The sequence below is a fragment of the Sitophilus oryzae genome, unplaced genomic scaffold, assembly GCF_002938485.1.
Source record: "Sitophilus oryzae breed Bouriz unplaced genomic scaffold, Soryzae_2.0 scaffold_1122_pilon_pilon, whole genome shotgun sequence".
NCBI classification, from domain to species: Eukaryota; Metazoa; Arthropoda; class Insecta; order Coleoptera; family Curculionidae; genus Sitophilus; species Sitophilus oryzae.
Window position 1 is genome coordinate 370,424 of NW_022145752.1, and position 21,669 is coordinate 392,092.

The 21,669-nt window shown below is 29.1% G+C and overlaps 5 protein-coding genes across 6 annotated transcripts; 3 read left to right on the plus strand and 2 right to left on the minus strand.

Moving 5' to 3' along the window:
* Positions 1-637: 637 nt before the first annotated feature.
* LOC115886035 (pleckstrin homology domain-containing family A member 3-like) lies at positions 638-2,143 on the minus strand. Its single transcript, XM_030905067.1, has 6 exons — positions 1,929-2,143; positions 1,730-1,846; positions 1,523-1,675; positions 1,337-1,458; positions 1,133-1,279; positions 638-1,073 (listed from the first exon to the last, which is right to left on the minus strand). Exons 1-6 carry the CDS (start codon positions 1,966-1,968, stop codon positions 1,041-1,043), a joined length of 612 nt encoding a protein of 203 aa, XP_030760927.1. The 5' UTR covers positions 1,969-2,143; the 3' UTR covers positions 638-1,040.
* A 234-nt stretch (positions 2,144-2,377) lies between these two features.
* Positions 2,378-10,142, plus strand: LOC115886115 (dentin sialophosphoprotein-like). 2 transcript variants are annotated; one of them, XM_030905181.1, is made up of 9 exons: positions 2,378-2,563; positions 3,278-3,326; positions 4,721-4,784; positions 5,327-5,492; positions 5,551-8,019; positions 8,110-8,542; positions 8,605-8,733; positions 9,457-9,606; positions 9,774-10,142. In XM_030905181.1, exons 5-9 carry the CDS (start codon positions 5,577-5,579, stop codon positions 9,949-9,951), a joined length of 3,333 nt encoding a protein of 1,110 aa, XP_030761041.1. In that variant the 5' UTR covers positions 2,378-2,563; positions 3,278-3,326; positions 4,721-4,784; positions 5,327-5,492; positions 5,551-5,576; the 3' UTR covers positions 9,952-10,142. The 2 variants fall into 2 exon arrangements, with proteins under 2 accessions (XP_030761041.1, XP_030761047.1); XM_030905187.1 differs by lacking the exon at positions 2,378-2,563 and adding an exon at positions 2,876-3,099.
* A 1,621-nt stretch (positions 10,143-11,763) lies between these two features.
* Positions 11,764-12,689, minus strand: LOC115886040. The gene is made up of 4 exons (XM_030905072.1): positions 12,542-12,689; positions 12,337-12,477; positions 12,044-12,201; positions 11,764-11,973 (listed from the first exon to the last, which is right to left on the minus strand). Exons 1-4 carry the CDS (start codon positions 12,594-12,596, stop codon positions 11,896-11,898), a joined length of 432 nt encoding a protein of 143 aa, XP_030760932.1. The 5' UTR covers positions 12,597-12,689; the 3' UTR covers positions 11,764-11,895.
* Positions 12,690-13,075: 386 nt separating this feature from the next.
* LOC115886052 lies at positions 13,076-14,979 on the plus strand. The gene is made up of 3 exons (XM_030905082.1): positions 13,076-13,319; positions 14,507-14,635; positions 14,696-14,979. Exons 1-3 carry the CDS (start codon positions 13,271-13,273, stop codon positions 14,977-14,979), a joined length of 462 nt encoding a protein of 153 aa, XP_030760942.1. The 5' UTR covers positions 13,076-13,270.
* Positions 14,980-15,118: 139 nt separating this feature from the next.
* Positions 15,119-19,280, plus strand: LOC115886126 (endoplasmic reticulum resident protein 44). The gene is made up of 8 exons (XM_030905201.1): positions 15,119-15,324; positions 15,523-15,598; positions 15,652-15,823; positions 15,888-16,078; positions 16,229-16,458; positions 16,522-16,681; positions 16,735-16,920; positions 18,908-19,280. Exons 1-8 carry the CDS (start codon positions 15,277-15,279, stop codon positions 19,045-19,047), a joined length of 1,203 nt encoding a protein of 400 aa, XP_030761061.1. The 5' UTR covers positions 15,119-15,276; the 3' UTR covers positions 19,048-19,280.
* The last annotated feature ends 2,389 nt before the right edge of the window (positions 19,281-21,669 follow it).

The window sequence follows — 21,669 nt, forward strand, 5'->3', positions numbered from 1 at the left end:
ATACCTATAAAACGTTTTTAACATCTTCCTTACTACTACTTATACAGGGTGTTTCAAACAACATGTGCCATCTGTCAATAATACATGTTTTTTTTTGAAAAATATTGTGATAACCCATAATATGCACGTCCCTGATGAAGCATTAAAATTTTTTAGCATTAAAATATGTTGCACTTATAGTAACTTTTACCCTCAAAATTTCATTCGAACCGCTAAAAGTACTTGGAAGAAAATTACGATAAATCGAAAAAATATTAAGACAACCCCCTGTAGCTACGAAACAAAGCAGAATCGGACCTATGTTGATATGAAAAATAAATCTTATTTTACGTTAGGAATCTCCTCACGAGAGATGGTACCTGTTTTTTTGATACACCCTGTAACTGTATATTTTTTAAAAGATTAAAGATCTAAAAAATCTTATAACCTAGGAAACAAGCTTTTTAAAAACCCTGATTCCCTCTGTATAAATAAACATTCGCAAAATTTGATAATAGGTACATCTAAGCACAAAGAAAAGGAAAATAAATACTAATTTCAAACTCATCCAAAATTTATTAAAAAATAAAAACACAATTATAAATACATTTTATTTGAATTTTTATATTTTATATATAGACATCTTCATAAACAAAAATTAAACATTTTTTGGCAGCCAATTAAATGTTTTCATCGGTACTACTCAATATACATACATTATATAAAATGCAATAAAAACTATATATAAAATAAAAGATATTGTTCCCTTAATATAGAAGAATACAACAGACAATACAATAATAGACTAGAAAAAAAAATAAGAATACAAAATACACACAATTTTATTTGTAATATAATTAAGTTTGTCTTTTTTTAAAGTAGTGCATTTTTCAAACAAATGCATAAAATAGGTATATAAATATTTTAAAAAGTAATTCGTTAAGAATAAGATAAATTATTTACAATCTAACATAATAATATATAAAAGTAATTCCAGATATTCAGATATTACACAGAAAATATTCAACATCAAGGCCATGAATTCTAATATACAGTTAAGGTTATGGTTTGCCAGAATTCGAACGATTTAATACCTAAAACAAGAATTTTTACAAAGAGAATTCATTAAAAATATTATAAAGATTACCAATACCTTTTTGTTTACAGATGGGGGTACTGTAGCCTCATTACTAATAGCTGTATTGAACACAGCATTAGCTGATAGCTTCATACATTCATCTAGTGTCTTTATAAAAGTGTCACAGGTTGCTCCTAGTAATCTTGTAGCCTCATCCATTTCCTAAAACCAAACTATACCTTTATATACGTCTAGAGTACAAGAAAAATCTGTACAAACCTCGATTTTAGGCCCCTCTCTATCTTGTGCCGAGTTCTTTATAACATGCACCTGTTGCATTAAGAGATCACAATATAGTTTCAGTTCAGACTTTTTGGTTTTCAGAGAATCCGGATTTTTTACTACAAAAATTAAGGTATTCTACTCAAAATTATGTTCTATAAAACATTAACTATTTAGACTCACAGTTTTCTTTGCCTTTTCTGTTATGGACACAAGCTTTTGCGGTACCTAGAGCCACCAACCATTGTTGTCTTTCTTGAGAAGTCGCTGCCCGAAGGTACATGTGTTGTTCGCCTGGTATCACTAAATCCATACGAGTATGATCTATTGGACTTACTAAAAAATATTGAGTTTAAAAAGTATTTTTAATGTATTTCTAGAATATTTTACCATTGATTTCACAAGCTTGAACTTTCATAGAGCCTTTACAACCTTGGTTTACCTCTTCTTGAGATTTGTAATAGCTCAGAACCCCATTTTCAAGAATAAACCATCGAGTTTGCCAGCCTGTATCAAGAAATATAATGTTGATTGTGGTTTTAAGTATAGCAAATTAAAAAAAAAACATAATAAATAGAATAAAACTTACCATTCCAATAATTTGTCCACTTCCACAATACACCCTCCATGCTATTTGAAATAAAACAGTGCCACGATTTAGAAAATTTTACGGAATCTTACTAAATCATATGGCAATAAAATGCCAGATTGTAAAACTGTAATTACAACACTTTACAACAGTTCATTTTTATTTACTTTCGGTAAAAATTAAACAACTTCTTAAACGTCATAAAATCAGCTGTTTATCTAATATTTTTGTCTAAGCTGTCAAAAAAATTAACGGCGACATCTATTACTAAGATTCTGAATTAGTAATTAGAAGATTTCTGCTTTAAATACTTTTTCTGCCATCTATTGACAACTGACTGTATTCATACATTAAAGAAATCTGCTTAAAGTGCTTATAAGATTAATGAAATACTAAAATTTAAAATCGTGACAAATTAAATGTCATTTTCAAAAAATTCACAACAGACAGCAACGGTTTTCATTGAATGCCATAAAGAATTCATAAAGTCTGTTTTTGTGCTATTTTCTGTTCAATATTTTTAACCCATTTTAATCCGTACACGTCCTAAATATTACTGTAGTTGGTGTGTAATTCGTTGTTTTATATTTTGACCTCAACACGAAACAAAAATGTTTCATTTTGAAGATAAGGAGGTAAGATGGTTTTTTTAATCAAAAATAATGTAGATTTTTTATATATTAGGCTTTGCGAAGTTAATATAAACTACGTATTTGGTCTCTAGACAATACAAAGCGTAATATTTTAATGTCGTTGGCTAAAATTAAACTATATTTTGTTATTAATAACCAAAACATTGTTGGCCCAAACTAATGGTGTGTAAAGGTTAAATATCCTTTGCCAAAGTCTGAAACCTATTGCCTTAGACTGCCGTAACGCCTTTTCTCCGATTTTACTTATAAATAGACTGTTTCATTCAGTGTCAGTGTGTGTAGATTTCCTGCAAGATTCGAACTTATTTTTATACTGCAGTTTGACAAGGGTTTCCTTAAGGAAAACTTGCTGAAACAAGGGAAATTTTTCTGATTTTGTCTAAAAAACTCTCAGGCCTATTTTGCTAGAGACAAAATATGTTTAGATAGGTGTTTTGTGTATAATTTTATTCAATTTTTTTGTGAAGAAATCTCTGATAATGGATTTTATAGCAAGTGTTATTAGAAAATATATGCAGGTATTTTTATAAAGTTTTTTTTTTAACTTTAATATCTAAATTTTCTAATTAATACTGACCTGGACATATTAAAAATCTCATATTTAAGTTTATTTTAAATTAATTGTGATAACACTAATAGAGATAAGGGAGATTAAAAAATATTGGCAATAATTAAAATAAAACATATTTGTTTCAGAATGACTCAAAAAGAATTAATATAATAAGTGAAGATCAGGAAAATCAGGGTAAGTTTTTCACTAGTAGTGTCTAAATTTATTATAATTTTTGTCTATTAGTTTGATCATTAGAATAATTTTAATTGTGAAAATCAAAGACTGCTTGATCATAACAAAAAGCATCATATGGGACTGGTGCAGTAGGTAAAACTTTGAAAAAAGAAAAATTGTGGCAACTTTACAAGGAAATAAATTATTTGTTCTTGTAAAAAATTAATACTTTTCTTTACGGTTATTATATTTTCCTTAAAAAAGAAAATTTGTGGCAACTTTACAACTTACTAACTGTCACTAGAAAATTGCCATGGCGATACCAGCCATCTTGATCGCCATTTATTTAAAAATCGCTTTTTATTCAAAATCTGAGATAGATAGGTATCGGAAACCTTAATATAGTTTGAAAGAGCATTTGAATCTGCTTCGATTTATTTAAAAAAATACAGGGTGTTGCATTTGAAATAACAAAGTTTTTATGCAAAATAAATCCTTAAAATTAATAACTAATTTTTGGTACCCCTTATAAATTTAAATAAGCAATAACATTTTTCAGTAAAGTTTATTTCTTTACCTTTTAACTCAGCACAAGAATTAATTCTGAAAAGTAATTTACAGGGTATTGATAATCAATTCTCTTGTAGCAGGCAAATTTAAATATCTTTAAATATCTGAAAAACAAATAATTTTAAACATATTTAACCCTTATAATAGATGTCTTTTTTTGGGCCCAAGAATCCAAAAATGAAATAAAATACCGGGTATTCCATAAGAAAAAATATAACTTTGGTATGGATCTTAGTTCGGCGACACCTTGTATATTTCAAAATAATTTTAAATTGTGCACATTGACTCCCCACATATATCCATAAAATATATTGTTTATAATCATCTTTCCGTTTTCGTATAATCAACCGAGACGAATGAGGTGCGCCACCCTGTAGATATTAGGGATATTTGTTAATATGTTATACCGTATGATCGAGAAAAAACGGCGTCCAGTTGGCTGGGAAATGAAGATCGCTGTCATTTTATATGTAAATTTATATGGGAAATGTCATCGATCGTCATTTCCCAGCCAACTGGACGACATTTTTTTTCGATCATACGGTATCTTTAAAAGTTATATGTTATATCTTTATCTATTAAAGTATTTAAACGTTACAACAGCAAGTGTAACTTTGTACTTATTTGATAAATAGATATAGGGTGTATTTAATAGATATAGGAATACTTTTTTAATACCTTTATAGGAAAAGTTTTTATAATTTTTTTCAGTTATCTTTCGATTTATCATAAGTCTTTAAACAAGTTGATTATTTTGATTTAAATACATGATTAAAATAAAAAAATCCGTTGATTTAAATCATTGCACCCTGGTAATTTATTTGAACTTTCGCGTTTTTCAGAGGCAATAAGTCAAAAACCTAGAAGATCCGTCTTGAAGGAATTTGATCCCATTGCACCAGATAGGTAATAAAATCATTCCTTAAATAACTTTTTATTGTCTCGCGCTTCTGCATGCAAAATTGAATTACCAACACGTACAGGATGGTCCATAAAATTACTTTAATAATGTATTTTTGAAATACATATATTTTTAAATATCAATATATAACTTCTTAATATTGTTAATAATAAAAAAAAATTTAATAATATTAAAAACTATCTATGAAATAGTTTATCTGTCAGAGAAATATCTAAACTTAGAGGAGAAACTCCCCTAATATTTGTTGACCCCAAAAAGATTATTAGAATTCAAGGTGTCTTGTTTTTCAAATTAATATTTTTTTAGGAAATATGCGATGCTTGTTTTGAATAGTTTATTAGAACAAATCTCTGTTTACTTATTTCTTTGAATAAGGGACTGATTCAAAATAATGACATCACTGTACCGAATTATATGTAATTACACCGTTTGGTAATCATTTATCCAAGCATGAAGCATCCATTAATCTCATTTATATACACATTAACTAATCTTATTGTTATTAATATGATTTTTTACGTCATAGCCCTGCGCCAACTAAAAAGGTCAGTGTTATTGAAGAGGAAGAAAATTTGAAGATGCAGAGACATCTTTAACTTACTTTTTGATCCCTAAAAACAAAAATATTGCATACCCTGTAGAAAATGACGTTTTTCAGTCCAACCAGGGTCTCCTTATACCAGAACTGCAGGGTACTTATTGTTAATAATAAATAAAAATCTGTATATTAATTTACTATGTATTTTTAAGAATTTGCATCACCTAACCCTAATGATATGTCTGATCTGTGTTACGTTGAAGCTGTAGAAAATCTGTCTCATGTGGACAATATTTCACAGGATTCAGATTCTGATGAAGTCGTTTTTAAACACAAGAATGAAAATAATCCAGAAAAAATGAGCAATTCAACAGAAGATACAAATGTTAATTCAACTTTTAATCAGACAGAAAATAGTGAGACTGGTTTAGCTTTAAATGGAACTTTTGATAATAAAAATAAGCTTGATACCACTTTTGAGTGTGCAGAATCTAAAACTGACCCAAAAGATCTGAATCAAACTTCTGAAAACCAAAAAGATTTAAATAAAATAGGTGAAACTTTAGGCGCTTCAGAGATTCATGAAGAAGGTCACCTTCCGAATTCTGTTTCTAAAACAACTTTTGAAGATCAAGCAGTAAAAAGTGAAGATTCCAGTAAGATTTGTGATGTCAAAGAGGATCCAGGTCCAGAACAATTAGAAAAACAAGATAAAAACAAATCATTTGATGTAAACTGCGAAGAAAACACAAATAAACAAGAAACAAATTCTTCTATTTCACTTACCAACAAAACTCTGGATAATTTTGAAGAAAATAAAGATCTAGAAAATGTTGCTGGAAGCAAAAATGTTACACCAAACACAGCAGAAAATAAAGACTTAAATATAACTGAAACTGAAGAAATGCATGTTTTGAACGTTCAATCTAGTTTAACTTCTGAAGATCAAAGAGTTAATAATAATATAGGGATTGATGTCAAAGAAGATCTATCAGAAGAAATACCAAAAGAAGATCAAAATAAGTCCTTTGATGTGGCTGAATCTCAAGCTAGAGAGTCTAGTGAACAAAATATGAATTCATCTGGTTTAAATATTACCAAGGATATAGAAGAAAACGAAGATCTTGAAGCAGTAAAAGATTTATTAAATAAATTATCTTTAGCTGATACACCAAATTGCGAAGAGAAATTGAAAACTAAAGTAGTTGAAGTTGTAACGGAAGATGCAGAGACAAAAAATAATGTAGAGAGTAAAGATTTGAATAAAACTTTTGATGACACCAAAGGTAATATAGAAGAACTAGGTAAAGATATAACAAATACCAAGGATATAGAAGAAAACGAAGAAGATCTTGAAGCAGTAAAAGATTTAGATAAATTATCTTTATCTGATACACCAAATTGCGAAGAGAATTTGAAAACTAAAGTAGGTGAAGTGGTAACTGAAGATACAGAGACAAAAAATAATGTAGAGAGTAAAGATTTGAATAAAACTTTTGATGACACCAAAGGTAATCAAGATGAACAAGGTAAAGATGTTACAAATAAGTTTTTTAGTGCTGCAGAAACTTTGGTTATAAGTGAAAAAGACTTTGCATCAAAAGATTCAGAAAATAAAGATTTAAACCAAACGTTTGAAACTTTAACTCAACCAGAAAATTCTGAAGAAAAATTAGAAAATAAAGTTGTTGAAGTATCATCTACTGAAGATAATGACACGAAAAATAATGATGAAAATGAAAATTCCAATGAAACATTTGGCGCAAAAGAAGAACTAGTAAAAGAAGATGAAAATAAATCTGCTGGCTCTGAAATAAATTCTAGCAATCAAGAAAGAGTATCTTCACCTGTTTATAAAACTTTGATTGGAAGTGGTAAAGATACATCAAATTCTGAAGAAAATTTGGAAGCCAAAGTATTTGAAGCTGTGTCTTCTGAAGATAAAGAAACAAATACTAATGTTGGAAACAAAAATTTGGATAAAACTATTGATATCAAAGAAGATAGTCCTGAAGAATTAAGAATTCGAGATAAAAATAAAGTTTTTGATGCAGCAACATCTGAAATGGACTCTATAAAACAAGAAAAAATATCTTCAGATTCATCTCTTAATAAAACTAGAGTTGAAAATGAGACAGATGCTTCAAATGTTCCTGAAATTCAAGATATGAATAAAACATTTGAATCTTCAGTTACATCAAATTGTAGAGAAGAAATAGAATTTAAAGGAAATAATGTTGAATCTTGTACAAATATTGAAGATCAAAAAATAAAAAATAATATTAAAAAGAGTGTTTTGGATGAAACTTTTGGTGCAAAGGAAGACAGTTCAGAAAAATTAGTTAAACAAGATATAAATAAACCTTCATTAGTTGATGATACAGAAAGTAAAGATTTAAATAAAACTTTGGAGACTTCCAAAGAGTTGAATCAAAATAATACTGTTAAAAATCCAACACCAGCTAATGAGAATCTACAAAGTTCAGTTCCTGAAAACCTTGATAGTACTTTTGAGCATAACAGTACAAAAAATCTAGACATGTCTGAAGAACAAGAGCTTAAATGTGACAAAGAGTTGGAAGTTATGGCTAATAGTTTAAACCAGACTATTGATATTGAAGAGTCTGCCATTGTTCAAGAAGTGAACTCATCGACATCTCCAGATCACTCAGATGTCTCAGGTATGTTTATATTTTTGTTAGTATTTTTTCTTATTTTAGTTTTGTTTTTTCTTATTTCTATTATTTATTTTTTTAATTTTATTATCGTAGATTCTTTAAACAAAACAATGGAAGGAAATAAAGAAACACAACAAAACAATAAAGTTAAAGAAACGGTAGAGAATGATACACAAAGTACTTCTGAAATTAAATTGGCACAGTCTAACGAAAAAATTGATGAAATAAATGTTGATAAATCCAAAAACAACAAAATATCATGTCGTCCGAATATAAGACCGCTTAGAACACAAACCCAAATTATCAGTAAAGAAGTTCTTAAAGAAATTAACAAAAATAATAAAGAACCTAATAAATCAGATGAAAACCCAAAAGAAGATTATCAAAACGAGACAGATGCTTTAAAGAAATATGTCAGCCAATTAGAAAAAGAAGTAGCTACGCTTCAGGAAAATAACTTGAAAAAAGAGGTTCAGAAAATAGAGTACTCAGATCACAAAACGACTGAGCAAATACGGAGATATATGTAGGTTTTAAATACATTGGGAACAAAAATATTTTTTTACACATAATGGACATGTTTTTTAGGTCAACTTTACAATATTATGAACAAGTGATACAAGCGCAGAACAAGGATTTAGAAAAAGTTAGGGCTGAGTATGAACAATGCAGCAGGTTATTCAGTAATACAGAGATGGCATTTTCGGATCTCTATGAGTGAGTATCACAAAAATATATATTTTTTTTAATTTTACATTTAAAGTATTCTAAAAAAGTCACCCCTTATGGGTAACAAGTTATTTCATATGGCTCTTTCAACGGTAAAATACAAGGGAAAAATCATTGGGTGGCTTTGAGAAAAATTTACTGTGGAACATGGCATATGAAATATAAAACCGCCAGTATTTGCGAGACCGTTAAAAATTTTGAAATACTCTCAATACAAAAAATGTCCATTTTTTAATTTTCCATCTATTAAAAAAATAATATACAGAAGGTTCCGTTTTCCGTTAAAAAAAGGAAGAAAGATTATTTTATATTTTAGAAAGTCTGGTGTAGAATTTTGAACACCCTGTATCATTTAAGATTACGATATTTATAGCAAAGTTAGTATAGACTATCTAACGTAAATTTAACTAACGTAATTTTTAATATTTTTTTTTAAGAAAGCCTGAAAAATATACATATATATTTTATTTACATATTTATTAATATCTCCGAAATTATCGAAATATATTTACTCATGTCTTAGAATTATGCCAAAAAATGCAATAATATACAGGATGTTACATTTAAGAAAAATCATCCCGATCCACTACAAAATTTTCAAACGTTTTTTCATGGAACAAAGCTCATAGGCGTGTTTCTGGGGTTGAAAATCACCTCTAAAAATATTTGCCCCCATTTTAGACTCACCCTGTATAACACTTTATTTTACAGAAAATACCAAAAAGCCAGGTTTGTCGTGGAAAATTACAAAAAGAACGAAGAATCGTTGTTAACTAGTTTGCAAACTTCCGAGGCTCAACTGTCAAAAATTCAAGAAAAATGCACAGTGTTGCAATCCCGTTACGAGGATATAGTGAAAATGTAAGTTTGATATTATATCGTCCAAAAAAAAATCCAAAAAACGGCGTCAAGTTGGCTTTGAAATGATATTTATTTCCAAGCTTACCCTGACGCCGTTTTTTTTCGACCGTCTTGTGCGTTATTTCTCTTCATTGCTAAAATTATATTTTTTTATGTTTTATCTACAGGAGTGACGAAAAAATTGCGGAAGAACAACAAAAACATAATGCTGAACTTGTTAAATTACAGGCCATAGCAAAAAGGCTTGAAATAAAAACTTCTTCCTTAGAAACGGCTTTAAAACAGAAAACTGAAGAGTGTCAAGCCTTGTCAGCATTATGTGATGACATCACTGGGACTTCTTAAAGGATTTTGTCAGAGATGAAGATCAGTATTGTCAATTTTTTTTGTTATTTTTTTAGTTACATGTGTAAATGTGTTGTGTTATTAATTATATTATATTATCTTATATTTTTAATTGTATATAGCGATATTTATATTTTTTACGATATAAGAATAGTAAAGAAAAAAAAAATATTTTTACTATAAAATAGATATAAAAAAATATTTAATTTTTCTAAGAAGTCGTTTTATTTATCATCAAATTGTCATAAAAATGGATAAAGCTTTTGGATGTTATTTTTTTAAATAAAAGTACTGTATGATCGAAAAAAAACGACGTCCAGTTGGCTAGGAAATGACGATCGATGACATTTCCCATATAAATTTACATATAAAATGACAGCGATCTCCATTTCATAGCCATCGCTGACGTCGTTTTTTTTCGATCATACAGTAGATACATATTAATAAAAAAAAATGTATAAATACAAAGAAAAAACATTGGATCAGAGTATTTGAATTGACAAATATCAGTTATATCAAAAGCTATTATGACACCGGTTTTTTTTTTATTCAATAATAATGTATTAGTACAATATTGCAAAATAAAAAACACTAAATCACCACAACACACCAAAACACTTTTACTTTTACACTGGACGCGCGTTTCGCTAACCATGTTAGCATCATCAGCAGATGATTATAAACTGAGATGATTATAAACTTAGTTTATAATCATCTGCTGATGATGCTAACATGGTTAGCGAAACGCGCGTCCAGTGTAAAAGTAAAAGTGTTTTGGTGTGTTGTGGTGATTTAGTGTTTTTTATTTTGCTGTGTAACACCAAAGGTTCCAACCCTCAACTGTAAGTACAATATTATCAAAAAAACGGCGTCAGCGATGGCTATGAAATGAAGATTGCTGTCATTTTCTTTGTAAAATTATATGGTGAATGTCATATCGATTGTTGTTTCCAAGCCAACTAGACGTCGTTTTTCGATCATACGGTGTTTTCAGTTATTTTAAAAAGTACAAAATTGAGACAGAGTAGTTTTTGAAATGATAATATACCTAAGGGTTAGATAACAGAAGTTATCTCAGTTATTTCAAAAGCTACTATGACATTGTTTTTTTTCAATCATACTGTATAAAGTGCTGTATATTTATACCGTATGGTCGAAATCGGAAACTCGTCGTCCAGCTAGCTTTTGAAAATGAACACCGATGACATTCCCCATATAATTTTACATAGAAAATGACAGCGATCTTCATTTCATAGCCATCGCTGACGCCGTTTTTTTACGATCATATTTTACTATAGTAAAAAATCAGTTGTTTTATTTATTTTTAAAATTATTTTAAATAATATATATAAAGATTGACAGAAATTACAGGGTATTTCAAAAGCTACTATGACATCGTTTTTTTTTTCCAATTAATCAAAATCAAATTAAACCGTACCATTGAAAAAAATGCGTCCAGTTGGCTTGGAAAGGATGATCGGTGATATTCCTCTTATAATTTTACATACAAAATGACAGCCATCTTCACTTCCAAGCCACCTCTGACGCCGTTTTATTTTTCGATCGTATGGTACCGTACTTTGTACCGTATGATGGAAAAAAACGACGTCAAGTTGGCTTAGAAATGACAATCAATGACATTCCCCGTGTAATTTAACATACAAAATGACAGCCATTTTCATTTCCAAGCCTCCTCTGTCGTCGTTTTTTTTCGATTGTTATGGTATTATTCACCATAATAAAAATCAATCATTTTTTTAAGCTTATATTATAATCAATGGTAAAAAAGTTTTACAGAATAAAATTTTTAAAACTATTTAAAATAAATTTATATAAATATATCTCAGATCTAAAATGGACGGAATTACAATGGATAAAAATACATTTTTAAAATGTTTTCAGTCAAAAATAACAATATTACATTCAGTTTGACTTAAAAATACTTCACGTGGACAAAAATATGTGATACAAGCATAGCAATATCGTCAAAATAGCTGGTTTTTCTATGCTGTAAGCTCCAGACTAAAAAACAAATATTTTTAATTAATAAAAACAAAACTCTCTATCTTAATAAACTGAAAATAGTACTTACAATCACATAATAATTGCACCTATCCCCTTTACAGCACTCTGAACACTTCCAATCTTCATACCAAATATGAGTACAAGTTTCCATGTTATTTGTACGGTACTTAGCACACTTATCTTTAGTCGAACATCTTTTAGAAATATAGTATTGCTTGAGAGCTCCTAAAATTAATTAATATTCATGACAATCAAGTTTCCTGATGTAAATAACAGCTCTGTCACTTTCAAAGCTAACTTGATAACGTTAATATTTCAAATTTTGTTGGGAAACGATAAAATTTTCAGGATTTTCTTTACCTTGTTGCCAGTACGGTGTACTGCCCCAACTGATTTCAGTTAAACAGACATCCTCCCCATAATTGCATGTCTGAATTGTGGTTTTACATTTTCCTTCGTTGGTTTCCTGATTTTCACAAACGTAACACTCTAGGGCTGCACCTTAAAAATTTCGTTTTTCTTGGTTAGAAAAATGTTGAACTTGTAATTTAAATATAGTACGTACTTTGGTGAAATAAATACAGTAGGACTATTGAAATGGGAACAATAGTTTGCCACATTTTTATTAATTAATTACTGAATTTTCAGAAACAACGCCCTAAAAAGTTTTGTTATTAAATTAAACAGTGAAAAATATACATAAAGCAGGTGATTATTTGGTTGCCTACGTTTTAGGATTTTTACAGAGCCGGATTATATTGAATTTAAAAATATGTTATTAATGTTAAAAATAATTAAAACAATGTTAAAAATAAATGAGATGTTTACTTGTTAATGCTTAATAGGTATTATTAAAAATAGTAATTAGTTTTTTAATTCTATAAGTCCTAAAGTAGTTTAAATTGATTTTACCAAAACAAATATTTATATAATTCAATTATTACAAGTAATACATAAGATACAAATAAAACAAGATACTATATATTTAATATCATTGTACTATTTAAAAGCATTTTTTAATAAGATTTTAGAGCTTTTCTAAGGTAAATTTCATTATTTTGTCTCGTAGGTACCTAGAATTTTCCCTAACTTTGCGAAAACTCTCTTCATGTATTTCCCTTGCACGATCTGCATTTTCCAATTTCCTGAATACTCCGGGAAAGCATCCTCTTGAACGAGCACATACGCTGTCATCAATAAGAGCTGAAATATTTTTCCTACGCAGGATTAATATATCCTTACATAAACTATACATATATGATGAACATATTTTAAAAAAAATTGTATGTGAAAAATGATAAAACATATTGTGTGTGTTTTTGTTCTTTTAACTTTTGTTTATGGTAAGTTTTTTAGTAATTTAGAGTGTAGAACATTGTATAAATATTATAAATAATTAGTTTTCGGTATATAGATATTCTCTTTCAACAATTTTAAATATATTAATATATTATTGTTTCAAAAACTGGTTGTAAAACTATATAATGCAAATGAAGAGTTTTTAAAATTCTATTTAGTTTTTTTCTTTAAATATTCTTTTTAATTTTAAATATAGAATATAATCTTTATTACTATTGTTTATATTTACTAATATGAGTTCTGAGACTTATAAAACCAATATTTCTTTATTAATTTAATCTGAAATGACACTCTTTATAGTTATTGATCCAATTTCAGAGCCAGGAAAGTGACACAAATTAGATTTCCTTTGTGCTTTTGATCTCGATTTTCTAGCTTCTGTTGTCAATTTTCTTTAATATGACATTTCTCCTTTTTTTATTAAACAAAAACTGTTGAAATTAATCATCTTTTTATTATTTTGCGTAATAATTAAGTGTTTTTAATATATTTAAAATCTCGATATTTTTTAATCTAATTATTTAGTAGAATAATATATAATCTATTTACGAATGAGATAAAAATATATATTACTTATATAAAAAAATTGAACAATGAATAAACAATTAAGAAATGTGATATAAACACCATATTTATAAAATTTTGGTGCCTTATTCAAAGACTGCCAATTTTGCAAAACTAGCTTCTATATTTAGAATAGGTATATATAATACAACGAATATTTTTGAAAATCTATAACGAAGAAATTATGTACCGTATGATAAAAAAAAACGGCGTCAAAGACGGCTGGGAATGAAAAGCGATGATAGTTTTAGCGAGGTCAATCTCTAAGCGTTATTTACTAAAAATTCACATATAAAACATTTCATAAATTAATACTAATTATGGGTTAAAAAGGTTAGAACGTTTTCAGATACAAAAATCATCTATTTCCAAAAAAAAAATATTTTCTCCTTTTTTTAAACACCATCTAAAAATCATTTTTACTTAAAATTTAAAAATAAATTACAATCTTCTTAGCGCCACCTGGCAGTAAAAGAGCCATTAAAAAAAATAAAGCAAAAATAGTACGGGCCAAGTAAACGACGCCTAGGGCTTGACCTCGCCAAAATTATCATCGATTGTCATTCCCCAGCCATCTCTGACGCCGTTTCTTTTTGTTTAAATTCAGGAATATCAGCTTCAAATCTGACTTGCTATCAGTGCATCAAAAATAATGAAAATGAAGAGTGTGGACCAGAATATTTGTTACCATGTCCCTCCAGCTCAGATAGATGTGTCATTCATTTCACAAAAACCAGTAAAAATACAATATTTTTGTTTAAATAATTCTATATTAATTTTTTTCTCATTTTTTTAGAAAACAGTTTTGTTGTAAAAAGAGAATGTGGACTAGCTCCCTGCGCATTTGATGACGAAATGGCTGTAAGAGGACTGGGAATGAACTGCGATCGGTCCAGAAAAGAATATTTTTGTACTTCATGCTGTAAAGAAAATGGATGCAACAGAAATTCAGCCACTACTATAAAATTACACAATGTTCTTATATTTTTTACGATAGCATTCATTTGTATCCTTAATTTGTTCAGGGATTTTATTCCTCCATTTGTCCAGTCCGAAAATATGAATAATTATAAAAAATAAACTCCATGGTATTTTTATTTCGAATTTTCCTGAATACGATCCTGTCTTATAATGATTTTCGAACTCAAAGTATTTCAGAATTTAGGATCTTCGACTATCAAATTGCTTTAAGATTTCGTTAACAGGTGTCACCACTATCTAAACAATCAGGGATGACATTTTATTGACATTTTTTTGATGTTTAGTTTTTCCGAAATTTTCAAGAAAATTGTGATTTTAGTCACCGGATCGGTGTATTTCACTGAATAACCGGCTGGAATTGTTAGAATTTAAGACTCTCAATAATAAATAATTAGTATGGTTAGGTTAGATAGTCCTCAAATATATTTTTCTCTACTTTTTACGGTAAGTACCCGGAAGCTTTGCCACGACGTTGTTTTTATACGAAAAATTGTTAATTGGTACCAATTTGAACCACTTAAATCGATGCCTGATACTTAAAATGATATTTCCAATCATTTCCCTACCATAATTACCCAAAATATAATTATATCATAACCTAATAATTTATAATATTGGCACTGAAATAGCAATTATTTTTAGATATCATGCAGTTTCTACAACCCTACAGACAGCGAGGCTGTTCAGCTTACAGAGAAAACTTTCGATAATACAATAGGTTTGTATAAAATGCCCCTACATCTAGCTAAATTTTACAACTTTAATTTTCAGCATCAACTGAATTAGTGTTTATTAATTTCTATGCCGATTGGTGTAGGTTTAGTAATATGTTAATGCCGATTTTTGATGAGGCAGCAGATAACATCAAAAAAGAGTTCCCCGAAGCAGGGAAGGCTGTATTAGCCAAAGTAGATTGTGATAAAGAAAGCTCTATAGCTAGTAGGTAATTAAAACAATTTGCTTGAACAATAAAATACTCTTTTCTATTATTTGTGTTGTTTTCAAAGGTTTCACATAACTAAATACCCAACTTTAAAGTTGTTAAGAAACGGACTCCCAGCAAAACGGGAGTACAGAGGTCAGAGATCAGTGGAAGCCTTCACAAAATTCATTCAGAAACAATTAGAAGACCCCGTTAAAGAGTTTAAACAAATTAGTGAACTAGGAAAGCTGGAATCAGACAAAAGAATTATTATTGGTAAGTTAAAAAACAATGGTTTGTATATATTATCTATGCAAATACTGTGTTTTGTAGTGAATATTTATACAAAGATAACAATATGTACTTTAATGTATGAATTGTTTCTAAAAATAGTATGTATTTAAATTGTTTTTTTTTATGATTTAGGGTACTTTGATAGAAGGGATCAACCAGAATATAGCATTTTCAGAAGAGTAGCGACAAATTTGAAAGATGACTGTCAATTTCATGTGGGTTTTGATGAGGCTTCTCGTCAAATGCACCCTCCAGGTAACCCAATTATAGTCTTTAGGCCTGATAAAGACAGATCAACTGATCTAGACGAGACATATCCGGGTAGTTTGAGTAATTTCGATGAACTACACATATGGGCTCAGGTATTTATTGATTTTTAGTTAGTTTTTAGAATGAAAATTGTCTAAATGTTTTGTTTGTTGTAGGAAAAATGTGTTCCTCTTATTAGGGAGATCACTTTTGAGAATGCTGAAGAGCTGACAGAAGAAGGGCTTCCATTTTTGATTCTGTTCCACAGTCCTGAGGATACGGATAGTATTAAAAAGTATAATGATGTGGTTAAGAATGAGCTACTATCAGAAAAACGTGAGTAATATATTTCTTTTAATAATTATCAAGTTTAATGATTTTTTTTGCAGAATCTATTACATTTTTAACTGCTGATGGCAAGAAGTTTGCCCATCCTTTGCACCATTTAGGAAAAAGTGAGCAAGATTTGCCTCTAATAGCTATTGACAGCTTTAGACATATGTACCTCTTTCCCAAGTATGAGGATATGGAAATTCCGGGAAAATTAAAACAATTTGTACAGGATTTGTATTCAGGTAGATTATTTTTTTCAAACCAGTTTTGTGACACTTTAAAAACTCCCTGGGAGTAAAAATTCAAGGCTGTGCAAGCTAGCGAGACGGCCGTGACACACAAGCGCGAGACGAAAAGTGGTAAGAACAGCCTACGGCTTAGAAATACACAGTGACGCGACGTGTATTTGTGACGCGTGTTTTTTACGCGTATAAAACTATTTGTTACACGTAAAAAACTATTTTTACGCGTGAAAACTATTTTTACGCTTAAAAAACTATTTGTTACACGTAAAAGACTATTTGTTACACGCAAAAAACTATTTTTTCCGTGTAAAAAACTATTGTTACATGTAAAAAGCTATTCTTTACGTGTAAAAAAAAATTTTAACAGGTAAAAGATAGTTTTTTACACGGAAAAATAGTTTTTTGCACGGATAAAATAGTTTAACTACTTGTTACACACAACAAATTTACGTGTAAAAAATCTATTTGTTACACGTGACAAGTTTTTCTTGCGCGTAAGAAAACTACTTGTTACACGCAAAAAAATATTTTTACGTGTAAAAAATTGTTTTTTACGTGTGACAAATAGTTTTTTATGTGTAAAAAATATTTTTTGGTTGTAACAAGTAGTTTTTTACGCGCAAAAAAGTTTGTCTCGTGAAACAATTAGTTTTTTATTAATAAAAAATAGTTTTTTACGGGAATCAAATAGTTTTTTACACGTAAAAAATATTTTTTTGCTTTGTAACAAATAGTTTTTTAGTGTTAAAAATAGTTTTTTTACGTGTAATAGTTTTTTACACCTAAGAAATATTTTTTTGCTTGTAACATATAGTTTTTTACGCGTAAAAAACTATTATCTACGCGTAAAATACTATTTTTACGCGTGAAACACTACTTGTTACACATGACAAACTTTTAAAAAACTATTACACGTAAAAAAACTATTTTTAACTCTAAAAAACTACTTGTTAAAAAGTATTTTCTAGGCGTAAAAAATAGTATTTTATGTGTAAAAAATAGTTTGTACGTGTAACAAATAGTTTTTACATATAAAAAATAGTTTCTTATGTGTAAAAAATATTTTTTAGTTGTAACAAGTAGTTTTTTACTAATTAGTTTTTTATTAATAAAAAATAGTTTTTTCCGTATATCAAATAGTTTTTTACACGTAAAAAATATTTTTTTACTTTGTAACAAATAGTTTTTTAGGGTTAAAAATAGTTTTTTTACGTGTAATAGTTTTTTACACCTAAGAAATATTTTTTTGCTTGTAACATATACTATTTTTTACTCGCAAAATACTATTTTTACGTGTGAAAAACTACTTGTTACACATGACAAACTTTTAAAAAACCATTACACTTAAAAAACTATTTTTTACCCTAAAAAACTATTTGTTACCCGCAAAAAATATTTTTTACGTGTAAAAAACTATTTTCTAGGCTTAAAAAATATTATTTTACATGTTAAAAATAGTTTTTACGTGCGACAAATAGTTTTTCGCGTGTAACAAATAGTTTTTTACCTGTGACGAGTAGTTATTTACACGTAAAAATATATTTTGGCGTGTAACGAGCAGTTTTTTAGGGTTAAAATAGTTTTTTACGCGTAATAGTTTTTTACACGTAAATTTTTTTTTTGCTTGTAGCAAACAGTTTTTTCCGCGTGAAGAACTATTTTTACGCGTAAAAAACTCTTTGCTACACGCAAGAAACTATTTTTTACACGTAAAAAGCTATTTTTACTCCTGGAAAACCAGTTGTTACACGCAAAAACTATTTTTTACCTGTATAAAACTATTTGTTACACGTAAAAAACTATTTTTTACGCGTGAAAAACCACTTGTTACACTTAAAAACTATTTGTTACACAAAAAAACTATTTTTTTACGCGAAAAAATATTTTTTTAATTTTTTTTAAGAAAAAATAAATTAAATTATCACAAAAAAAACCTCGCCATAGCCTCGAAATGATTATTTTTATAAGGATTTTATTTTTTTAGGTAAACTTCATAGAGAATTTCATTACGGTCCTGATACGGATTCGGAAACAGAAAATCTGCCAACAAATCCTCCAGAAAGTACATTCAGAAAATTAGCACCTTCAAAAAATAGATACACATTATTAAAGGACGAATTGTAACAAACATTAATTTTTACTCTGTGGTGTGATGGTAAAAAGTTAAAAAAAATCATTTGTTTCTTCAAAATCCGTGTCATTTTTGTTAATTTATTTTTATCTAGTAAAGATAACATTAAATTACATCATTTTTATCTCTGATATCTTTATGTTTTTATTTGAATGCAATTTTAAATAAAAGTAACATCACTTAAAATAAACCCATTTCAATTTTTTCTGCACTATAAACAAAAGATGCCGCATAATCGAAAAAAACGGCGTCGGAGTTGGCTTTGAAATTACAATAGGTGGTAATTTCAAAGCATACTTGACGCCGTTTTTTTAATTATCGTACGGTATATTTTTATCAACTTAAGGCAGGTCAGTTTAATTAATTACTAGTACAATAATTGTAAATTAAATATTTTTTTAGAAAGTTGGTCTTTTAAATACTTGTAAAATAATGTCAACTTTTTGTATTTTGTATTGTAACAAAACAGTTTTATTGTATCTGTCCCCATTTTTTTCTTTGTTAAATCCCGTTTAGTTGTAAATATCAATGCAGTAATTTAAAAGAAGTAAATAAATAAATTGTTTTTAATGAGATTAATACAGATGTTTTATTTTCGCTAAGTTATTTCTACAGTGTGATTGAATAAACGCGGAATCCGTACCTCAGTCCTCGGCCATATCATTGTCAAAGGCCTACCGACTTGGCTAGGATATAAAGGGACATACTCACGAGATATCTGATCTTATTCGGTCTCGAACCAGCGTCAATGAGCAATGTGTCAATAGATTTTACACTCTTATTGTCATGAAACAAAACAGCGCACGAGAGTATTTCCAGACTACCACCCGTCCATCCACTTTCATCATCTAACGTCGCTTACCGGTGTTCCCACGTAGCTGGGCCGTTGCCTCTCTTGCATGGAAACTATGATACTTGCTTTATACCGGGTGTTGCATCGTCGGACGGGACATAGAAAATCCCATGTAAATTTTAATGGGGTCAATTATTGGCTTCCCTAATTATTTTAGAGAATAATTCTATTTAGGTTTATTGAAGAGCACTAAAACCCACATTCAAAAGAATAACTTTAGATATTTTTGATTAGCTCGTTTACGAGTTATCGCCGATTTCTTTTTAAATATCTATCCTTTACTTATGAGCACCAGTCAAGGTAAAAGATAACTGTCAAATGAAGTTGTCATTTCAGAAAGTTACCTATTTAGTGCTTTATTATTATTGAAAACTCATTCCGACATCGGAAATCTTAAAGATGTATTTATAAATACAAATTAATATGAATTAAAGTAAAATAAAGTAATCAATTACAAGGTTAATTATAGTATTATTACAATATTCAATAACTTATTAATTTAGCTACTATTAAATTGTTAGAACTTTAGAATTTAAGAAGATGTTCAAATATTCCTCCATCGACTGCTAGACAATAACCCAGGTGATCATAAAATTCTCTTCTGACATTCGCTAGTTGGTAAACTGAAATTGTATTGCATTCGGCAGAAATAGCATTTTTTAATTCGTCTAGATTTGGGTATTTTTTATCCTTGTATATCCTGTTTTTTAAATGGCCCCAGAGAAAGAAATCATTTGGCGAAATATCAGGAGACTTTGCAGGCCAATTTACTGTATGATTTAGGCCGAATATTCCCGAACGGCCAGGGTACTATGTGCCGGGCAGCCATCCATTTGGTACCAAACTTCCTGATTTTCCCTAGCGGCATCATGTAAAGCAGGTAAAATATGATTTTCGAGTAGTTCCAAATAATATTCTGCATTTAAATTTCGCGTAAGAAATAATGGCCCGATAATATTGTGTCCGAATATCCCTGCCCAAACATTTACTTTCTGTGGATATTGCGTCCTTGTTTCGACAAACCTGTGTTGGTTTTCTTTGTTCCAATATCGATAATTTTGAACATTGGGTTCATTATTTAAGGTAAACGTGCATTCGTCAGTGAAACATATGTTTTTTAAAAATTCCCTATCCGTGTTTGCTCTTTCCATCATATCAAAACAAAACGCCTGCCGCCGTATTTCGTCCCCATCTCGTAGCTCTTGGTGCTTTTCATATTTAAAGGAATACCTAGTATTTATGTCGTTTCAAAATTCGAAACACTGTAGTGTGATCTATTTCATCCTCAAGTTTCCTTGTGCTGATCTTTCCATCGTTCTCTTCCACGCACAATAAAACTTCCAAGTCGGTATCATTTCTTGCATCTTCTCTTTGTTCCTGCCTTGCTTCACATCTGCAGTTATTTATTAGGGTACCTTTGGTCTCAAATCTCTGGATATGCCTTGCGATTGTAGATTTTCCAGGTATCGGTCTATTCGGATACAGAGCAGCAAACATGTCCGACACCTTTTGATAACTATTTCCTTGATAATACCATTTAATCATCAATACTTTTTCTTCGGTAGTGTAATTTATGGCTAATATTTTCGATGTAGGTATGAGTTTTTAATAATAATAATAAAGCACTAAATAGATAAATTTCTGAAATGACAACTTCATTTGACAGTTATCTTTTACATGTCTTTTACCTTGACTGGTGCTCATAAGTAAATACAGGGCCATAAGAAAGGAGAAATATTTAAAAAGAAATCGGCGATAATTC